At 39.2% G+C, this 23,031-nt stretch overlaps 1 protein-coding gene across 30 annotated transcripts in view; it reads right to left on the bottom strand.

Moving 5' to 3' along the window:
- The window catches only part of TAF1 (TATA-box binding protein associated factor 1), a 70,140-nt gene extending 47,340 nt beyond the window's left edge, over nt 1-22,800 (bottom strand). For 15 of the 30 annotated variants that reach the window (XM_012106888.5, XM_012106891.5, XM_060408170.1 and 12 more), the window contains exons 1-21: nt 22,627-22,800; nt 21,494-21,608; nt 21,234-21,350; nt 14,788-14,907; nt 13,446-13,687; nt 12,831-13,049; nt 12,211-12,441; nt 11,652-11,859; nt 10,367-10,543; nt 9,895-10,022; nt 9,689-9,796; nt 9,387-9,560; nt 8,473-8,646; nt 8,140-8,244; nt 6,506-6,706; nt 6,192-6,333; nt 5,684-5,814; nt 4,930-5,010; nt 810-959; nt 511-630; nt 57-232 (exon numbers count right to left, since the gene is read on the bottom strand). In XM_012106888.5, the coding sequence (XP_011962278.1) occupies nt 57-232; nt 511-630; nt 810-959; nt 4,930-5,010; nt 5,684-5,814; nt 6,192-6,333; nt 6,506-6,706; nt 8,140-8,244; nt 8,473-8,646; nt 9,387-9,560; nt 9,689-9,796; nt 9,895-10,022; nt 10,367-10,543; nt 11,652-11,859; nt 12,211-12,441; nt 12,831-13,049; nt 13,446-13,687; nt 14,788-14,907; nt 21,234-21,350; nt 21,494-21,608; nt 22,627-22,746 (3,239 nt within the window). In that variant the 5' untranslated portion in view covers nt 22,747-22,800. The remainder of the gene's footprint in view (nt 1-56; nt 233-510; nt 631-809; nt 960-4,929; nt 5,011-5,683; nt 5,815-6,191; nt 6,334-6,505; nt 6,707-8,139; nt 8,245-8,472; nt 8,647-9,386; nt 9,561-9,688; nt 9,797-9,894; nt 10,023-10,366; nt 10,544-11,651; nt 11,860-12,210; nt 12,442-12,830; nt 13,050-13,445; nt 13,688-14,787; nt 14,908-21,233; nt 21,351-21,493; nt 21,609-22,626) is intronic. The other 15 variants (XM_060408171.1, XM_042242183.2, XM_060408172.1 and 12 more) reach the window with 1 other exon arrangement.
- Nucleotides 22,801-23,031: the final 231 nt, after the last annotated feature.

Below are 23,031 nucleotides of genomic sequence, written 5' to 3'. Positions count from 1 at the left end.
TCTGAGACCCCCTCCCCTTTCCAGCTTAGATCTTCTGCAGTACTAAAACAACACACTTGTTCTGCAGGTCAAAGATGCGCTGACATTCCTCTTTGTAACGCTCTTGATGCTCAGCCACAGAAAACCTTGATCCACGGGCAAATTTACTCATGGGTCCCTCTCCAGAGCGGGCTTGTTCTGTTGACATTGTGCGTACTACATCGATCACTTCCCAGCGGGACAACTTCTTAATCTACGAGAGACACACACACAAATCATTTGGAGATTTCAAAGGAAAAAACCAGTGCACATGGTTAGAAAGCCTCTAGATCAAAAAAAAAAAAAAAATCACCCAAAGCAGGTTAGACAGAAAGCTTTGAGAAAGCTAACTCTTGAAGAAGTCTCTAAGATTCAGTCTACCACAACATAAACGACAAAATTCTCCAGATAGTTCTTAATATCTGCCTCCCAGCTTTCCCCTCTCTACAAAGAGCCCCAGGGAGCCTCTAAGTTTTTCTCTTCCATGCCCACCTCTTCCTCAGGCACACCAAATTTACGTAGAAGTTGCTTGGCATTTTTCAGTGAAAGGCGACGGAGGTCTGCGTCTGTTCCTGTCACTGTCTTCTTCACTGGCTGAGGCTCCTTATCATCCTACCTCAGAAACAAAACAAGAAAGAATCCTAGCAAGCTGAACTCTTTATAGTAGGCATCTAAGATATACTGTTAACATTTCCATGGCTTCCCAGATCCCCATCCATTCATCTCCATTCCTTAACCTCTATTTCTTCCTCCCCTGATTTTTCACCTTCCAGATATTCAGACAGTCTCACCTTCTGCTGTGTTGGTTTGTTTGGAATCTTCACATAGGAGAATCCTTCACCACATCCTGTGGGATCTGCCACCCCAGTCACCTCCAGGAGACACTTGCCCTTCATGGCAGCAATGAAAGCCCGTGTGGTGTTCCAAGGAGCAGTGCGAACCTGAAGTATAAAAAAGATTCAGGGGGTGGTGAAAAACATTTGCTCTATATCTAGCCACACTTAGACGGTGGGGATAATAACAATAATGTACAATCTGATGCTTTCTTAAACTGTTCACAGAGATCAATAGCTACATAAAGCTGCCCAGGACACAGTCTGTTCTTTTCTATGGTACTTAAATCATGATAATAAGTAAGAGGCCAAAGTCTCAGTCAGTATAAGCAGGAATATGTGGAAAAGTGGTACCCCCTTCTTCAGCTCCATATCACTTGGGTTTGACTGAGAGTTCTCAAAGACAGTGTTGTCCCCACCCTCATGATTTTCAAAGAGTTAAGTTAGACTGATGACCACATTTGATTGTCTAATCGCTCAAACACCTTCTTTAGAATAACCCATATACATACTCTCCCAATTAGACGATAAACATGCTCTACAAGTACTGGCCCCAGTCTCAGTAGCAATAAACCAAAGTGTATTCCACCTCTGCCACAGGTTTGGTCAAAAAGACCTGTCCTCTCCTAGAACCCTAAATGGTATTTATTGACCACATAAAATAAGCAGGCAATTAAGACAAGGGGAATGTGCTTGTCTAAACAGACTAGAAAAGGTATATGTAACTAGCTTAGCTATAAAGTGGCCAATTCTCTATTCGAGATTCAATCTTGAAGGCCGTCAAAAGAATCTTTCATTTTGGAAATTCTGACATCCACTCATTGTTCACTCCAACCTCAAAAGCACAGTACATACAACAATGTTCTTTACTCACTCTGCCTGACCTCACTGACAAGCATTCACTCATTTAGCAAATATTTATTGAATATCTACACGTCAAGCACTACTTTCTCAAGGGCCTAATGTCAGTGAGGGAGAGACAAATAAACCAACTAAATTCAATACTGCATGATCAGTGCCATGATAGGAAAGTAAAAAGTGCCATATGTATACAAAGAAGGAAAGGATGGTAATCCAATCTGAATGAAGGGTGGGAGTGAAGGCAAGAGTCAGGGAAAGCTTCCAAAAGAATATAACTTGCAGATGAAGGTCAGATGATAGAGGAGGGGAGAGGAAATATTCTAGGCAGAGGGAATAACATTTGCAAAATCCTAGAAAGCAGCAGAAATAAATTTAGAGAACTGAATGAACTTTAGTATGTTTGGAGCTTAAGAGTATAAGATGGTCAGTGACAGATGAGAGGAGATGAGAGCTATATTACAAGACCAAAATCACACAGAGCCTTGTGAATCATGTTACGGATTACTTCCTAAAACAAATGAGGACCCAAAGGAAGTCCTAGAGCAAGAGTGATAAGATCAAACTTTTGTTTTAAAAGACCAATTAATTTTTTGACAAACGGTACTAGAATAACTGGACATTCATATGCAAAAAGATGAACCTTAATCTAAACACCCTGCATCCTAAACAAAAATTAACTCAAAATGGATCTAAACCTAAAATCTAAAACAATAAAACCTTTAGAAGAAAATAAGAATAAATCTTTGCAACTTTGAATTAGATAAAATTTTTGACCTGACACAAAATTCGTAAGCAACAAAGGAGAAGATTTACAAGTTAGACTTCTGCTCTTCATAAGACACTGCTAAGATAATTAAAAGACAAGCTTTAGATTGGGAGAAAATCTTTGTAAATCATATACCTGATAAAGGACTAGGACCCAGAATACATAAAGAACTCTCAAAATTCAAGAAGAAAACAAGTAACTAATTAAAAATAAGAATGGGTTACCCATTTAAAAATGGGTTACCATTTAAAAAAATTAAAAAATTTAAAAAAAAAAGAATGGGCAAGAGATAAATAGATCCTCAACCAAAGAAGATTACTGGATGATAAGCACATAGAAAGATGCTCAACATCTTTAGCTATTTGGGGAATGCAAATTAAAACTGCAATAACACACCCACTATAGTTGGGCAATAATATAATAAATGGAAAATAACAAGTGTCGACAAGGATGTGGAAAAACTGGAATGCTCATACACTGCTAGTAGGAATGTAAATGGTATAGCCACTGTGGAAAAGTCTGGCAGTTCCTCCCAGGTAAAACAGAGCTACCATACAATCCAGCAATTCCACTTCTAAATATTTACCCAAGGAAAAAAAAAAAAGAAACATATGTCCTTATAAAGATTTATACATGGATACTCATAGCAGTTTTATTCACAATAGCCAAAATCTGGGAACAACCAAAATGTCCTTTGACAGGTGATTAAACAAATGGTGGTACATCCATACTATGGAATATTATACAGCAATAAGAGTAACAAACTATTAATACACACAACCACCTGGATGAATCTCAGCACAATTAGAGTGAAGAACACAGACAAGAAAGAATGTATACTTTTAACAAATGGTACTGGGAAAACAGAATACTCACATACAAAATAATAAAGATGGACCTTTACTTTACACCATATACAAAAATTAATTCAAAATGAGTCAAAGACTGAAACGTAAGAACTAAAAATGTAAAACTCTTAGAAGAAAAAAAAAAACAGAGAAAAAGCTTCTGGATTTGGCAGTGATTTCTAAGATGTGGAACCAAGAGCATAGGGACAAAAGTAAAATTAGGTAGAGGACTAGCCTACATCAAAATGTAAAATTTCTCTGCATCAAAGGACACAACAAAGTGAAAGGCAACCTACACAATGAGAGAAAATATTTGTATAACATACACCTGAAAAGATGTTAACATCTAGAATATGTAACTCCTACAACTAACTCAATTACAAAAAAACAAACAACCCAATTCAAAAATTAGCCAAGGACTTGAATACACGTTTCTCAAAATAAGACATACAAACAGCCAACAAGCACATGAAAAGATTCTATCAGGGAAATGCAAATTGAAACACCACCGAGATACCACTTCACACCCATTGAGATGACTACTTTTCAAAAAAAAAAACCAATAAATAACAAATGCTGGTTAAAGTGTGAGGAAACTGGAACCCTTATACATCATTGATAACATGTAAAACAATGCAGATGCTTTGGAAAACATTATGGAGGCTCCTCGAAACACTGAAAATAGAACCACCATATGATCCAGTAATTCCATTTCTGGGTAGATATGCAAAAGAATTGAAAGCAGGGTCTTGAAGAGATATTTGCATGCCCTTGTTCATAGCAGCACTATTCACAACAGCCAAGATGTAGAAATAATACAAATGTCCATCAATGGACAAATGGATAACCAAAACAATATTCCATGGTTTGTGTGTGTGTACATATATACCACAGAATATTACTCAGTGTAAAAGAGGAAAGAAATTCTGACATATGCTACAACATGAATGAGTATTAAGAATATTATGCCAAATGAAATAAATCAGTGACATAAAAACAAATACTGTATGATTCCACTTAGGCGAAGTACCTAGAGTAGTAAAATTCATAGGGACAGAAAGTAGAATGGTGGTTGCAGGGGGTTAGGGGAGGGAAAAAGGGGGAATTACTATTTAATGAGTAATCAAGTTTCAGTTTTGCAAGATGAAAAGAGTTCTGGAAATTGGCTGAACAGTGTGAATGTACTTTAACACTATTGACTACACACACAAAGGTTTAAGATGATAAATTTTACGTTACGTGTATTTTACCACAATTTAAAAAAAGAGTACATAATATAACTGTATGATTCCATTTATCTAAAATGCTAAAAAATACAAACTAATCTGTGACAGAAAGCAGATCAGTGGGTGTCAGGGGACAGGGAGAGATAGAGAGAAAGGAGGAGAGGGGAGAAAGGGATTTTAAAGAGGCACAAACTTGTGGAGGTGACAGGTATACTCATTATCTTGTCATGACAATTTCACAGGTATAAACATGCATCAAAACACACCAAATAGTACACTTTAAACATGTGCCATTTACTGTATGTCAATCATCTCAATAAGCCTGTTTTTTTTTTTTAAGGATAAATGGGATATACTAATAAAGATTAAAATCTCACCTCATCATCAATCTTCATCTGGAAATCTTCCTCATTTTCCTCTTCTGGAGCAAAAAAGGACTTCTCACCATAGCCAGCATCCTGGAAGAGGACAAATCCGTGTGTAAGTCAATCAATAAATTGGAAAATGCAAAGCACAAGTTTCACCAAATACCAAGTACAGAACACCAGTGCACAGTTTTGCATAGAGAATGGAGTCTATAAAGTCTTAGGCATACCTATCACCACTCTACACCCTTAAGCTAACATATGTGGATAGTTAAGGCCCATGAGGAAGCTGAATAGAGATGCTCATTAACTCAGTGGGACACAACTGTGCTGTCCCACCCCAGCTAGATCTTTCCTATTTTGGCCTAATAAGGATATTATGCTTCTCCAAACCACATGTCCAGCACCATCAGCATCTCTGCCCACCTGGAAGGCTGTGGAAAACAACTAAGAAGCACTTTCCTTGCTTATACACCTGTTTTACAAAGAATAGAGATTAAAGCCATCACCCAAATGAATGAGCAACCATTTTCAAGGCAAAACAATATTCCCTAAGTCCTTCACTAAGCCTTCCCACTGGTATTTCTCTACAATGTAGTTTACCCCAGAACTGGTATACATGGAGTACCTTATACAGTTTGACTTTTAAAATAATTAGTAATAATCTAGTATGCATCATTCCTAAGCTAGTGAGAAAAGTTCTTCACCCTCATTTCTCTGAAAAACACCCACAGGCATAGGTGGTGCCTAAAAGGAAAGTGTTCACCTTGAGTCGCTGCTCTGCAGCTATCATGCTGTAATAAGCACAGCACTGCTCTGGAGACACCATAGCCCTGATCTCCTCTTCAGTTGGTAAACGAAAATCAGACTTCAGCACCCACCAGTTTGAATCCATGCCTAGAACAGATAAAAGAAAATGAGACCATTCGGAATTCCAAAGGCCCTTTCATTGCCATTAACAGGAACAGCAAACCAAGACTGAACCAGGCAATGTCCCAGAAGGCATCAGGCTTAGCCAGTCTGAATGTCTGGCCAAGAAAAGCCCTGCTGCTAGGTTTCCTACATCTAAGACATCAACAATCACACTGAATTTCCTGACTGGCAAAATTAAATTAGCAATCAGAGCCTCCATAATTAGAAGATTTGCTACCTCCTTTTGATGACTTCAATTTTTTTTTCTATTTTATTGGTTGTATGCTTATCCTTTAACTGGAAGCCTTAATCCTTTCTTGGAAAGAGGCAGAGAGAACATATAATCAGTCACAACTGATGACCTGTGCGTTTGAAGTCAGCGCAGAGCTTTAGCCTCTTCCGGATGCTGCTTTCTGAATGAGAAGGAAAGGCTTTTTTTATATCTTCCATTCGGATCCGTCGTGGGCGATCTTTACTCTTCCAGAATAGGCGGTAAATAAAAACCTGCTCAACATACCAAAATTTTTTTTTTATTTGGCAAAATAAGGATAAAATTCCTCACCATGGCTCCTTCCCCTGCTAAGCCCATAATATGTTTTATCTTCCCTGATATGCCCCCAAATCCAAATATCCTTTTATGTACATCCAGACCCCCTCCCTATCCTCTCGTTCTTACCTGGAGAAAGTCTCGAATATGAGTATTGGCCCTTTTCGAGTTGGGCCCAGGAACTTCAAACAAAGGGCACTGCTGGCCAACCACAAAAATATCCACTAATTCCCGAATATAGTAACCTTGTCTTGTGCGAATGATAAGGAAGTCAGTTTCTGGCATCTTATGAAGATAAATTGGAGCACGAAAAAGGTTGTTCTCAAACGCCTAACAAAAATAAAAACACAAAAGTAATATAAAGAGAAGCCTTGGAAATTTAGTAAACTCATGAGAATGGAAAATCAAGCTTGTTGGCTCTCCATCCCCATTATGCCATCTAAGGTCTATCGAGTAACATAAAATATGGAATATCAAATGGGATTAGACAAATAATATAAATTAAAATATGGAATATCAAATGGGATTAGACAGATAATTTTTTACCCATTGGTCACCTTTAAGAGTCAGTAGTGGGGAAACTATAGGATTTGACACTATAAATGACACTGGCTGTGCTAGCTCACTGTATGATGTCAGATAAGTTACTTAATATCTATGAGCTCAATTTTCCTCATCTACAAAATGGAGATACTTAAAACTCCTATACTCACAGGATTACTATGAAGATTACATCTGAAAATCACTTTATAATCTAAAAAGTACCACAGTGCTTATCCTAGACCCCAGCAGAGCCCCTGACATAATATGTGAAATCAAAACATTTGTTAAGTAAACTAATTAAAAAAACAACTAATGAATTAGAAACTATGCTTAAAAAAGACAAACTAAAGATGCAGGACAGAAACATTTGAGCTTGTTTAAGTGGCAGCCAGATGAGGATCAAACTGTCATTAAGAATCTGTCGTTAAGATTCCAAGGAAAGACTTCTCAAAAAAATCAGAGAAGTAGACAGAAAGAGGGAGGATCTTCAATACATAGGTGTGGAAAGAAAATTCTAAATGTGGAAAAAGAGTCACAGGGGAAGATGAAAAAGGATATCTGAGAGACTACAAAAGTAGCCACAAAAGTGTAGGAACTGGTAGAAAACTTCAACAGAAAGTTATAGGGACAGGAACTCTAGGAACAGTATGAAGGTGATACTCAAAATCTGGTGGAAATGGACTATAGATGCAAAGGATTAAAAAAATGTGCTTTGTAGATGCTTTAAGAGAATAAGCAATAGAAACAATGGGATAAACTAGGTATAAGAACAGTTAAATTGGTCAAGATTGCCAAGGGAAATAAACTGGGGAGGGGGTCAGGGGGAAACAAGGTAGTAGAGTGCTGAAGATTTCCTCACAGCATTCGTGGACCTCTATACCTTCCCTTAACAAAGTATGTAAAAGCTAGGTTACCAGGAGGCATTTCTATACCCATCAGAACAGAGAGGGGAAAAACCATTTCACTATAGCTGGGCTGTGGTTCAATACTCAAAATATACCAATCTTAAACATACAAATTAAACATTCATAAATTAACTACAGTAAATTATTAATCCAGTTGACTTCCCTATGCTACCCAGATGTTTTTGGACTTCTTACCACTATGTATTTCCAAAAGACTAACAGTATCTCAATCAAACAGAATTGGTTCTTTCTGGGCTGACTAGCTCATCTGTCAATTTCCTTAGGAAAAAGTTATAGTAGGAAATAATTCCTCACCTGCAGCAATTGTCCAGGATGGAGTGAGCCTAGAAAAGGAGATGTATGGCAGTAAACAGTTTCTCCATATTTACAATCTGGGGCTCCAGGATCTTTTCCGGGTTTCTATAAAGAATGCAATAGACCCAGTTACTATCCCAGAACATAATCAATAAGCCTAAATAAAACATTCCATGAGCATAGCATTCTACTAATATTACTAACTGCAAAACAGATACCATTCCTTTCTTCCACTAAATTTCTAGTATTAAAAAAATATATATATGTTCACATATGGTAGCTGAATATTTAACTACAATTATTAACAACAAAGATTTTTCTGAGAAGACTCACTCGCTTATAGTAGTTTTTTATCTTGGTTGCCATGCCAACTTGCATCATTAATGGTCCGTTTTCCTCACTATATTCTGCAAGAATAAGATCTCCATCTTTGCCTGTGAGGTCCTGAGGTGTGCGCATGAAAAACATCTCTCCACCACCTGAAGCTTGCCTCTCTTGTTCTCTCATCTGCATAGAACAAGGAGAATACAGTACAGCTACTGACAGGACAATAATTACACACAGTGATACTGTTCATTGAAACATTAAAAACTTTATTTGCTTTTTTTCCTATCTTATTGCAAAAATGTTTATGCATAAAGTCAAAACTATGAACACTTATTATGCCACCACTTATATATTACTTTATATTTTACCGTATTTGTTTTAGCTATAACTATCAATAGATTTTGCTGAAACCTTTTTCCTTTTTTTCTTTTTGACTAAGGTGGGTCTTGGTTGCTGTGCACAGGCTTTCTCTAGCTACAGTGAGTGGGGACTACTCCTTCACTGTGGTGTGTGGGCTTCTCATTGTGGGTGACTTCTCTTGTTGCAGAATACTGGCCCTAGAACATGCAGGCTTCAGTAGTTGTGCATAGGCTTAGCAGCTCTGTGGGATATGGTATCTTTCCAGACCAGGGATTGAACCCATGTCCCCTGCATTGGCAGGTGGATTCTTAACTACTGGACCATCAGGGTAGGCCATGAACCAGTTTTTAAAGTTGAAGTTATCACGACACTTTACTGTATTTTCACATGCATCTCCCAAGAATACGGACATTCTCCTAAATAACCACAATAATATTTTATCACTTCTAAGGAAATAGACAATTTCCTAAAAGCATCTAATATCCAGTCCATCTCCCCCATTTGTATTCCAATGCCTTTTACAGCTTTTTTTTTTTTTCCTAACCAAGATTCAATCATACCTTTGCCTTCTTTTTGATGTGCTTTAGCAAGGGCTGGACTGAGTGGGGACCTGGTTGAGATAGTGCCCCAAAAGAGTACTTCTTCAGAGGTGGGCGATGGAACTGCCGGAGTTTGATGGGCCCCATGTGGGTAGGAAAGAAGGGCTGCCGTAACTCCACAGCAGGAATTGAATGCTAAGATAGAAATATAAGGGTTCAAATTGAACTCCAGTCAAAGAAAGATTTACTCATGTCTACACCAAAACAAAGCAGTGGTTTGCATTCACCACAGGAAAAAAAAAAAAACAAAACGCTACTTTTACCTGAATAATATTTCCTCCAAAGGTGCCTCGAAGACCTTGTTGCTTAGGGTAGTAATATTCATCATTGGAGAGATTCCATGGATCTTTCACTTCTGGTTGAGACATGTTCTAATGAACAGGTTATCAAATAAACCTTAGTCAGACTACCCTTCTTCATTACCTTTCTTTGTTCTTCTAAACACCAAATCCCTTTTCCCTTCACAGACCTGCTGTGGTTCCTCCTTGATGACTCCTGTTTTCCCTAACAGAATTCGACTCTTCTTCAGAGATGATTCTTTCTTACTCTCCTTGGAGGGAGAGTTAGAAGTAGCCTCTTCCTTCTCATCTGGAATTTCTAAGGAGGAAACAAGTCACCCTGGAGTTGTTATGCCTGAGGATTCACCTGTCCTACTGACACCTTTGCAATTTCTAAACAGATTTTCATTTCCCCCAAGACCACTTCTAGTCCAACCAAACTACACTCCTAACATCTCCAAGGTACTATCCAACATTTCTACATTATGAGTTTTTCCTAAAACAATACACAATATTAGAAACTGACAGCCACAACTTTGCTGTCTCAAACTGCTATCTAGAAGCATCCAGTCTTGACCTTCCCAACCCTTCTGATTTCCTCTTGCCTGCTGACAGCAAGCTATCAGTTATGGAGAAGGAACACTGACCCAGCCAGTACCATACCCAAAATGAGGTTCTCATCATTGGGATCAAGTGTCAAAATAGGAGGCTCCAAGAACCGGGGCATGGCCTGAGCATCCCAAATGATATTGTCCTCCCAGCGTCCATATACCAGTTCCTCATTGTCAATGGGAAAAATGGAGTACCAAGGCTTGTCATCATCCAGTGTTGCTGCAAAACCTAGTCAAAACATGAGGAAAGAATAAACAAAACATTTCATGCTCCCTTCAATTCTAGCAAAGGGAAAAGGAGTCTCCGCTAGTAGTTACTCATGTAGCTACTGAAAAAGAAATTATTGGAAACAATGTATTTCTCACTTTTAAAAAATATTGCAGACAAAAATGTTCACTGCAGTATTTTTTATAATAGTCAAAATTTAAACCACCAAATATTTAACATCGGACTGATTAAACAAATTATGGTAATAAATAATACAGTAAGATATGCTAACAATAAATGTAATAAAGTATATTTAAAATACAATAATAACTAAAAATATGAAGATATCCATATATGACTACTATGTAACCAATAGTGTTTATAGATAGAATGGAAGGAAAAAAGAAAAAAATTATTTCTTATATTTAAAAAATAAGACATTTTTGGTTTTCCACTGAATTACAAAAGAAATCCAGATTAACATAAGAAAATTTGGAAAAGACAGTAAATTTCCTGTTTATATAGTGTGCATATCTGGGCTTTTTTTTCCCATTTAAAATGAGTTTCCCATGTCGTTAAAAATGTCTATGAAGAATTTTAAATGATAAAAAATAACATTAAGTAAAAAGCACAACACGTAAAACTGTACCTCTAGGAATAAGCTCAGCTACATACACATACAGGATAGAACACTGAAAGCCTAATACACCAAAAAGGTAGAGCTGATAGTCTCTAGAATTACCAGTTATTTTTGACACTGCATTGTATTTTCAAAGTTTTCTACATTAAGCATAGAATACCATTTGTGTGTGTGCATGTGTACTTAAGGAGGGAAAAAGCAAATTCTAGAATGATAAAGGGGCCTTTGGAAATAAAAGTAGACTATAAAGATAAAAGCATTATTATATCTCAGAAATATTTTTAACTTCAAAGTACTTTTCACATTTTTTAATGAGAAATCAGAGTCTATCCTAGCTCATTAATAGTGTAAAAAAAAATTACAGACTAGAATCAGGGCTCAGATCTAAAACATTTCACTGTCCCTCAGCAGCAAAGATCACAGCTAAGCTTACTTAGGATGACTGAGGTGAAGGACAGTGTGCTGGACACAGTGGGCACAGATGCAAACCTTGTTGAACATTGTAAGCCATAGCATTCCTAGTCATGCTGGAAGGAAGCCAGCCTGCCAGGCTAGCACGCTGTGGTTTTGTCCCTTTGTGTTTGACATCCTCCCCATCCCAGATGATATCATCCTCCCAATGCAGCTGTGTCACCATCAGGAAGTTTTCATCAGCCAGAAGATCGGTGCCACTGCTTTCCTCTGGTATCCTGTATTCCTACCGAAGTAGGGGAAGAACAACAAATCCCTGAATGGTCACTGGTCAGAGTTCGCACTTCAAATCCCACAGCAGATAAATCAGATACATCAAATGTGGTCCTGACTTGAGAGACACACACCTGATAATGAAGGAATACCTGCCTCCTCCCACTCCTAGTCTGGCACAACACTCATTTCACAAACAAGAATCCTTGCAATAGGGCCAAGTTGCCAGGGCAATATACCACACCAAACAAAAGGTTCAGACACCTCAATTTCCCACCAAAGAAACCCTACTCAGTGTCTCCCCAACTGAAAAGTAAAGTAATACTGATAGGGCTCTGGGCACAGTGATTCCTTTCTTACATACCGTGTTGCTTACGTCCGTCATTCTACATTTCATCACAGGTTCCTGTTCCATCTTTCTTAGTTTGAAGCCATAGTCAAACCCACTGCCATCTTCAGGGACACCTAGCATATCATACCACAGTCGAGCAGGCCCATAACGCCACTCAGCCACTCTTGGTTTGGTGTCTGTCACTTTATCTGTATCTCCAGTTGACTGAGAAAACTTGGATTCCACAGGTGCCATCATTGTGATCTGTAACAGAACAAAGTAGAAGGGGAGGTAGACATCCTGATCCCAGATGCCCTAAGGCTATAGGGAGTTAATAGGCAGGAGGGGGAACTTAGAGAAGCCATAAGGATGATTCTTGAACAGGACTGGGGTTAAAATGCAAACAATGGAGGTGTATCATGGCACACTCTGCCTATCATTCAACTTTCCTATTCACCAGTATATCACCATCTGCCTGCCCAAAATACTTCTCTATTACAACAGGGAAGGGATAGCTACTGGGACTGAAATCATGATTACTTAATGATAATAGGCACAGGACACTAAGGTGTTGCTTTCAATTTAGACATAAGCTAAGAAGAACTCATTTGTTGCCCTCCTGGGTCTTAATTCCAGATCTCTATTTTGCCTACTTCATCATCAGAGAGGCACTGCTCTGGAGGTGGTGGTGGGGCATAGTCATAGTTCCACAAAGATTTCTGGTTGACTTCTGAGTCTACTGAGCACTCTGTCTCCTGGATCTGCTCTTCCTGTATCAGTTCACGGTGTTTCTTCTTCCTCTTTCTCCGAGCACTGCGCCAAACAGATGGGACATTCTTTCCTGGTCCAAAAAGACGTAGGAAGCGCAACACCTAGAACACAAAACATGTTCCTATGTAAGACACCCAATGTCAGATAGGAAGACAGTAGCTCTGAGCTAGAACTCCTTTGAGAAGTCTACTCAACTGTGAGGGAGGGATCAAGAAATGCCAAACTCAGATTTACAACACCAACCAAGAAATTAAAGTATTCTTTAATAATTTGGACTAGTTCTTTTAAGATGGAAAGGACAATTCCTAATGAGAACTATATAAATCACATGTATTAATATGACCAAGGCATAAAACTTAAAAAAAGACCCAATACAGTATCACTGAATAAGAAAACCTTTACTTTCTGCTCATTCTATATTCAATATCTCAACAACACAACTCAATATTTACAAGAGGGCAGTGGTTTGGAATGAAGGCATTCTCCACCAAAAGTACCTTCCCAGGACGAAATTCTGGGAAAAGTTCTGTGACACTCGGCAACAGCTTGGTGGCATCGTGCTGCATAATCCCAGCCAATGGTAGGGTCAGCTTTCCATCCTCAGATTCTGTCTGTGCTGCTTCCTGAGGTCCCATCTCAGATTCTGAGTCAGAGGAACTACTGAAGTCCACTTTCTCTGAGGCCAAAGAGGAAGGGGCAATGATGGAGGGCAAGATGATGCCTTCTCCATCTTCAGACACTGCAACAAGGAAGAGAAACCCCTTTGGCATGTAACTGTGAGCATATTTCCTCAAATTCAGCCAACACCCACTCTAGGCTTAAGCATGGCTCAATGGCAGGGGATACAGTTCTAAGCACCCAGATTACTAGGTATGCAACCCGGAAAACTCATTCCAACTCATTATCTCCCACCATCCACAACTCACCTTGTACCTGGTACCCTGGGGTTGTGATGAGAGAAAACAAACACTATTACTACATTTACTACTTTCTATATTAGGTTAAAGAAATGTAACCAATAGAAAAATTACATAACACTTATATACCAATCAGGCCTTTTCCTGCCCAATTCAGGGACCCATAAACTGGAAACATTTAAGCCCACAGGGTAACCATGAAATTATTTAGCGTAAAACAAAATCTAAGACACAAAGTTACCAAATGCTATTTAGCCTGCAGACTAAAAAGGAAAGGGCTTAAAACTCTCCTAGGAGACATTTAGGTTGACATAAGCCTCAAAACACTGGAGATCAAAGACACTGCTCTTCCCCAACCTTCTAGCCTAGAACAGGATTACTTACCACAGTTGCAGACATAGGAATAGGTGAGATAAGTCCCTGCCTTTGAAATCTCTGAATCTGACAACTGGCTGTAAATGATTTATACCCATTCTAGGTACCTTCTCATTTAATCATTTTTTAAAGAGAATCATCAGACAGGTCATTTCCAAATACCAGTACAGATCAGCTGCATCAGAAATGACTTGAGGAAATTCTATGAAATCCCTGGGCTCTACCCCAGATCTTCTGGATCAGATTCTCCAGGGGTGAGACCCAGAAACCTGCAATTTTTTGAAGACTTGAGGTAACTATGATGGGCAGTCAGATTTGAGAACCACATCAACCTAAACTACTTTTTCTTGAGCCCATGTTAAAATACTATTGTCAAATGTTTTAAATTTTACCTTTAATACTGAAATTTGAAAATTGTATGAATCTCTTATAGAAGTTGTATCATTTGCTAGTGGCTTAATCTGAATAGCCCCCTATGAACATGCCAAAAATCTGGACCAGAAATAGAACTTGCTCCTTAGATAAAAGTAAGTAAGTCTCTACTTACCACCAGCAATTGCATCCTGGTCCTTATCCTTTTTCACTGGTCCTGGAGGTGGAGGTGGAGGAGGCATCAACTTGCAATCAATGTCTTCACAATCAGCATCATAGTCATCCTCATCATAATCTAATAATACCAAGAAAGTAAGTTCAATATCCAGAATGTCACACAACAACCTTGAGCTCCCTCGTCACTCAATATTTTAAAGCATCATATGAAGAACTATGCAGATTCCTTGAGAATACACAAGGGGCACAGCTTCTGCCTTCAGAAAGAGATGACACCGTATTGCCAAATGCTGTAACACTACGTATATCTCATACAGGAATTTAGGGAGCCCCCAAGAACTGTTTATTAATAAAACCTCTGCTCTTTCTCCTGGTCAAACACTGTCTCTTTTCAACCTGCTCAACCTCATAATTAAATTTAATAATCTTCTTTCTCTGTCAGTTTAAAACTGGACTTTTTTCTCACCTCCCAAGTCTTTGACACTTTTTCTGTCTGACTTCTGTAGCCTGCTATTCCTTCCACTAACCTTCAACCACTGGCATCACTCAATACTTTGTCCTGAACACTCTGCTTTTATTCCTCTATAAAATTCTTCCATTCCCTTTCTCAAGAATTGCCTTTATCTAGACTAAATCCAAATCTGTATGTCTTGCCCTGACTTAGCCCCTCTACAATTGTACTGCATGTTCTGCTGCCTAAAGAGCTTTTCCATTCAGCTATTCAACAATTATACTTCACTATCACACTGAAATATCCTTCAACTCTTTTTAATTCCCTTTTGTTACTATCAATACCACCTCCATCCTCATTTTCCCAGCTTACGATTTTAGCCTCCTGTCTCCTTCAACAATCTCTTACACACAACACATTTTTTCCAGTAAATCATTAATAGCAGTCATTAGGCAACTTCTAGGCTCCAGGTATTATGTGCCAGGTATTTTTAGTTATTTTATCTATAATCCTCCCAGTAACACTACAAAGCAGAAATTATTCTGAGCTACAGAAGTTAAGTGACTTCCTTAGGGTCATATAATTTTAAGCAACAAAGTCAGAATTTAAGCCTGGTTTAACAACAGTGTCTTTGTGTCTTTCCAACACACTTCCTCACTTACCAAGTCCTACTGATGTTTTATCAGCAACTATAAAGTCTGACTCTGCCTATCATTTTCCACAACTGTCACCCTACTCCAGACCTTGGTAACTTCTGGTAACTTTACATCTAGCTCACAAAAACAGTCTCTCAGTTAGTTGGCCTCTTTATCCTTTTCCTTTATTATTTTCCGCTGCACTGAGTCTTTGATGCTTTGTGTGGGCCTTCTCTAGTTGCAGCACACGGGCTTATCATTGTGGTGACTTTTTTCATCCTGAAGCATGCTCTAGGCATGCAGGCTCCAGAGAAAGAGGGTTTCAATAGCTGTGGCATGTGGGCTTACTTCCCTCACTAGGGATCAAACCCATGTTCCCTGCATTGGCAGGTGGATTCTTCATTGCTGAACCACCAGGGAAGTCCCCCTTTACCCTTTTCCTAATCAAAATCCCAAAGCAACAAGTATCCCTTTTCATTTGCATTTAGGAAGGGAAGACAAGCAACATTTAAGGAGCTCCTACCATGACACTGTTCTATGTAGGTGATTTCATACCATGTGATAATGAACTTAAATTCCCACCAAAGTCTTATTAATGAGGTAACTATTAACACACATAAGCAGACAAGAAAATTGAGGGATTATTACAAATGAGAAATACAAGCCTCAGGGACTAAGCAACTTTCCCAGGGTCAAACTAAATATGGAGTTGGGATTTGAACCTATGACATTCTGACTCCAAAGTTCATCTTCTTTTCATTATACTACCCTGCCTCTTATTCAACAATCTATATCAGATTACAATTCTTTACAGCATGAAACTCCAAGTAATGTGTACAGAAAGGTGCTGTCAAACTGCTCTATGGGTGACTTCCCTGGTGGTACAGTGCTTAAGAAACCTGCCTTCCTAGATCAGAAGAATCAACATAGTGAAAATGAGTATACTACCCAAAGCAATCTATAGATTCAATGCAATCCCTATCAAGCTACCAATGGTATTTTTCACAGAACTAGAACAAATAATTTCACAATTTGTATGGAAATACAAAAAGCCTCAAATAGCCAAAGCAATCTTGAGAAAGAAGAATGGAACTGGAGGAATCAACCTGCCTGACTTCAGTATACTACAAACCTACAGTCATCAAGACAGTATGGGACTGGCACAAAGACAGAAATATAGATCAATGGAACAAAATAGAAAGCCCAGAGATAAATCCATGCACCTATGGACACCTTATCTTTGACAAAGGAGGCAAGAATATACAATGGAGAAAAGACAATCTCTTTAACAAGTGGTGCTGGGAAAACTGGTCAACCACTTGTAAAAGAATGAAACTAGAACACTTTCTAACACCATACACAAAAATAAACTCAAAATGGATTAAAGATCTAAACGTAAGACCAAAAACTATAAAACTCCTAGAGGAAAACATAGGCAAAGCACTCTCTGACATAAATCACAGCAGGATCCTCTATGATCCACCTCCCAGAGTAATGGAAATAAAAACAAAAAATAAACAAATGGGACCTAATTAAACTTAAAAGCTTTTGTACAACAAAGGAAACTATAAGCAAGGTGAAAAGACAGACTTCAGAATGGGAGAAAATAATAGCAAATGAAGCAACCAACAAAGAATTAATCTCAAAAATATACAAGCAGCTCCTGCAGCTCAATTACAGAAAAATAAAAGACCCAATCAAAAAATGGGCCAAAGAACTAAAAAGACATTTCTCCAAAGAAGACATACAGATGGCTGATGTTGATGCTCAACAAAACTCATTATCAGAGAAATGCAAATCAAAACCACAATGAGGTACCATTTCAGGCCAGTCAGAATGGCTGCTACCCAAACGTCTACAAGCAATAAATGCTGGAGAGGGTGTGGAGAAAAGGGAACCCTTTTACACTGTTGGTGGGAATGCAAACTAATACAGCCACTATGGAGAACAGTGTGGAGATTCCTTAAAAAACTGGAAATAGAACTGCCATATGACCCAGCAATCCCGCTGCTGGGCATACACACCGAGGAAACCAGAATTGAAAGAGACACGTGTACCCCAATGTTCATCACAGCACTGTTTATAATAGCCAGGACATGGAAGCAACCTAGATGTCCACTGGCAGATGAATGGATAAGAAAGCTGTGGTACATATACACAATGGAATATTACTCGGCCATTAAAAAGAATGTATTTGAATCAGTTCTCATGAGATGGATGAAAACAGAGTGAAGTAAGCCAGAAAGAAAAACACCAATACAGTATATTAACACATATATGTGGAATTGAGAAAGATGGTAACAATGACCCTATATGTGAGACAGCAAGAGACACAGATGTAAAGAACAGTCTTTTGGACTCTGTGGGAGAAGGCAAGGGTGGGATGATTTGAGATAATAGCACTGAAACATGTGTATTATCATATGTGAAAGGGATTGCCAGTCCAGGTTCGATGCATGAGACAGGGTGCTCAGGGATGGTGCACTGGGATGGACCTGAGGGATGGGATGGGGATGGAGGTGGGAGGGGGGTTCAGGATGGGGAACATATGTACACCCATGGCTGATTCATGTCAATGTATGGCAAAAACCACTACAATGTTGTAAAGTAATTAGCCTCCAATTAAAATTAAAAAAAAAAAAAAAGAAATCTGCCTTCCAGAATCAATATTGTCAAAATGACTATACTACCCAAGGCAATCTAGAGATTCAATGCAATCCCTATCCAATAACCAATGACATTTTCCACAGAACTAGAACAAAAACAAATCTCAAAATTTGTATGGAGACATTAAAGACCCTGAATAGCTAAAGGAATCTTGAAAAAGAAAAAGGGAGCTGGAGAAATCAGACTCCCTGACTTCAGACTATACTACAGAGCTAGTCATCAATATAGTATGGTACTGGCACAAAAATAAAAATATAGATCAATGGATCAGGACAGAAAATCCAGAAATAAGCCCATGCACCATAGAATCCACCTTCCAATGCAGGGAAGTGGGTTCAAGCCCTGGTCAGGGAACTAAGATCCCACATGCCACAGAGCAACTAAGCCTATGCACCACAACTAAGACCTGATACAGCTAAAAATATATTAATTAATTAAATACCAAAAAAGAAAGAAAGAAAGAAAGAAAATCTGCTGGCCAATTACCTTCACACTACTTATTTCTATCTCCAAACCTTTACAAAGCCATGTTACCAAACCTAAATGTCCTGCTGCTCCTCTCCATCAAACCTTATCCTTCAAAATTCACCTCCATGAAGACTCTAGAATGACTGATACATACTTCTAATTATTCCAAAGAAACACCCTTGTAAATCAAGCCGTGTGAAGGGGCCAATGCCAGGGAAGGAGGAAGCTAAGGGCATAGATGAAGGTACCCTCAGAAGACAAGATAACTTGGAAATGAGCTTCCAGAGTACCAACACTATCAAATATAGCATCCTCCTTTTCCAGGAAGTCAACTCATACAACCCAAAAGAACCCCCTATCTAGCCTCTTCCTTACTATCCCTAGCCATGACAACAAATCCAAATCTGAAAATTATAACATTCTCTGAAAACCAGAGCTCCTACCACCTTCCCCTCAGTCTATCAGGATGCTAAAACTAATAGCTATGCTCTGACTTAGCTAGTTTGGCAGCCTTTCAGAACTAAATAAAGCATTCTATACAGAAATATGAGCTGGCAACTGGTTTATGTCTTCTTATTATGAATAATTACATTTAGCATTCGTTTATTTTGCCTTTCCCAAATGATGACAATATTCCTGAAAGTAAAGCTTGTATTTTCTATTTTTCTAAGTTACTTCTTGTATATACAGTGTAGTTAATCTCTTTATATAAGAAGCACCCAGGGACTTCCCTGGTGGTCCAGTGGTGAAGAATCTGCACTCCTAATTTAGGAGGCCCAGGTTCGATCCCTGGTTAGGGAACTAGATCCTACATGCTGCAACTAAATATCAACTAAAAATCTTGCATGCTTCAACAAAGACTGAAGATCCCAAGTGCTGCAACTAAGATCTGGCAGTCAAATAGGTAAACAAAAATAAATATATTAAAAAAAAGAAGCACTCAAATCCATTAACTGGCTCTGAAGAAACTTAAGTTCAGCTATTTACCAAGGTTTGACCTATATTTCTCCACAAGTTGAAATCTAATTCAAAGAAATGGATAATGAATAAACAATGAATAACTTCATACAAAAGTCCCAAGATGGTATAGGGCAGTGGAAAGAATGAACTATGACCAGAACTGAACTCCTCAAAAATCAGAAAATGGATTTTATTATCTTTGTACAATACTATTACAGTTTATAGCATATAATGGGTGCTCAATGTTTAATAAACTGAAATGTTTAATTAGTCAAGGCCTGCCACTAGCTAATTATAGAACTTTTAATAAAGTTCCACATTTTTCTAAAGTTCTCTGAAGTTCAAGTCTATCTATGATGAGGTTAAGAATAAATAATCACTAAAATCCCTTCGAGCTCTAACATTCTGCTTCTATAATGTAGCAACTTATACCAAGAAGGAAAACCAATATTGTGAGCAAGCATTAAGTGCACTGTGTTGGCATACAGGTAGTGAGCGACCAACAGAAGCTGAACCAATAAATACATGTGCTCATTTATATATGAACTGGATACTTAATCTTTCTTGAACTACCAATTCCTTGAGGGCAAAGACTGAGTTCAAACAGCATCTAAATTAGTACTGTGAACCGCACAGGAACTCAAATACCAGATGATAAGGAGGAAAGCATTATCATTCTTATTTGGCATTCACCAAGAATTTGGGACTAACCAGTATGAGGAATAAAAGCCTAAGTATAATAATGCTGCCCCAGAACATAAAAAGGATAGCAGCTACTTGGAACTGAGCTGACAAACAGAGAGAAGCAAAGACATAAAAAGCAGGAACAATGACAGAAAGCTTGGATAAAAACAAACTGAACTACACAGCAAGAAAATGTACTAGGGGCTTCCTTGGTAGCCCAGTGGTTAAGAATCCGTCTGCCAATGCAGGGGACTCGAGTTGAATCCCTGATCTGGGAAGATTCCATATGCCTCAGAGCAACTAAGCCTGTGTGCCACAACTACTGAGCCCTTGCTCTAGAGCCCGTGAGCTGCAATTATTGAGCCCATGCACCACAACTACTGAAGCCTGTGACTAGAGCCTGTGTTCTGCAACAGGAGAAGCCACCGCACCATAACTAAGAGTAGCCACTGTTTACCACAACCAAAGAAAGCTGGTATGCAGCAACGAAGATCCAGCACAGGCAAAACATTATAAATAAATAAACCTTTTTTTTTTTTAAGTACTAGAATGTTCTTATTGATGGCACTGAAGAATCACCTGCATGGCAAAGAGGCTGCAAGCTCCCCATTGTCTGCTGATATCTTCGGCTTTCATCTTCTGCTACCTCATTGATGTCTGAATAGTCTACAGCATCTTCTGTACTCCTGACCCATCCTATAAATAGAAGTGGGGGGGGGGGTAGATCTAAACAAAGTGCCAGTAACTCTCACTCCCTTAGATAATTCCCACTGAAAAGTACATGTACAGTAAGTGGCTAGCTTCCTCCCCCACCATACTCCCCATGACCCAGACTTCACCTTCATCATTTACCAGGGCAGCATCAGTACCAGTCAATTCTTCATTTGCTGTGAGTTCAGTTATCAGGCTGCCCAGCCCCAAAGCCCCCAAGCCTGCCAAGTGCTTCTTACACTCCTGAAAAAGGGACAGCACCAGAGTCAAAGACAATAACTAAACCTAAGTTTCCCACACCACAAGGTTTATTTCCAGATCCACAACAAAGTTATAAACCCATATAAATGACTCCACAGCATGCTAAAAGAAGCATCACATTTGAGAACTGTGAAGTACATCTTCCACGTCCACACTGATCAGATATAACACATCATATTCAATTTTATTACCATACTTTAAAGTTACGTAAGGAAAAATTATTCAAGGAACCACCGCCAAGACTAAATAAATTAAATAGCAGATCCGTGAATAAAGTCTAAGAAAACAGGTAATTCCGACTAGAGAAAACAAATCAAGAACTTTATTGTTATCTTTACTGTATGTTGCAGCGAAGAATACTGGTCAGTACTTTCTCCTTGAGAAAATGAACTTAAATGAAGATAGGTCTAAGAGTCGACTGGGCACAGGAAACAATTTCATTGTTCAATGTCAGTGAATGGTGGAAAAACTATGTAAGCAAGTGTGCACTGGGACCAGAAGGGGCCTGCAATGGATGGTCTGAACATTGGCTGTTCTAAGAACTGGGGCCTGAACCACAGGATTTGGTGCCGGTCTGTCCTCTAGCTCTAGAGCCATCTCTATCTAGTCAGTGATGTCACAAATGCAGACAGTTTCAAGAATCTCCAAGAAGGTTCTCATAGTAACCATTTGAAAGTAATCTCAGTAGCTTAGGCTATCTTTCCTCCAAAGCCACCCACATCAGCGCCGCTTGGCCTACCATTCACCTCTTGTCCCCACCCTCGCCCAGAACTGAGCCCCCCCGCTCTGTTGCTAGTAGATTGTTACTACACAACCTACTAGCAAGGCAACCGCTTCTCTCTTCGCATACGTTAAGTGCGCCCTCTCACTAACGGAGGGCCACATCGTCCTCTCTTCTAGTTTCCTAAGCACTCTCAACTCTCCAAGCACCCTAAACTCTCCTCACGCCTTTTCCTCAGCCGGTACACCCTCTAGCTCTATGCCACGCCCATCCCCTCACATCGTCCAAGACGCTTTCTCCCTCCAGCTGCCCGGCTCCATTGATGTTGCCAAAAAGGAAACCAGTTAAAGAAAATGGGCCGCCTCCAGCGGAATCTTCATCGCTATCCGTGTCTGACATGATGGCGGCGGCGGCGGCGCTGCCTCAACGGCTACAGGCGGCTACAAGGCACTGTCTTGTCCCATAGCCCGGAAATAAAAACCATTCGCCCAGAAGTAATTCACTGAGTTCCTGGATACGACCCGCTCCCACCGGAAGCGGAATAAAGAACCGGAAGGACCGCCCGTCCTATGAGAAAGGGAGAATTGGGGACACTACGTTACTAGGGGCTTTTGATTGGACAATACGCGATCAGGAGGCTGGATCTGTGAAAAACCGTTGGTCGAAGAGAATGTTTGGTCCCTC

The sequence above is a fragment of the Ovis aries genome, chromosome X (genome assembly GCF_016772045.2).
Source record: "Ovis aries strain OAR_USU_Benz2616 breed Rambouillet chromosome X, ARS-UI_Ramb_v3.0, whole genome shotgun sequence".
NCBI classification, from domain to species: domain Eukaryota; kingdom Metazoa; phylum Chordata; class Mammalia; order Artiodactyla; family Bovidae; genus Ovis; species Ovis aries.
The sequence above is the reverse complement of the archived record's forward strand: the minus strand, read 5'-3'. Positions and strand labels throughout refer to the sequence as shown.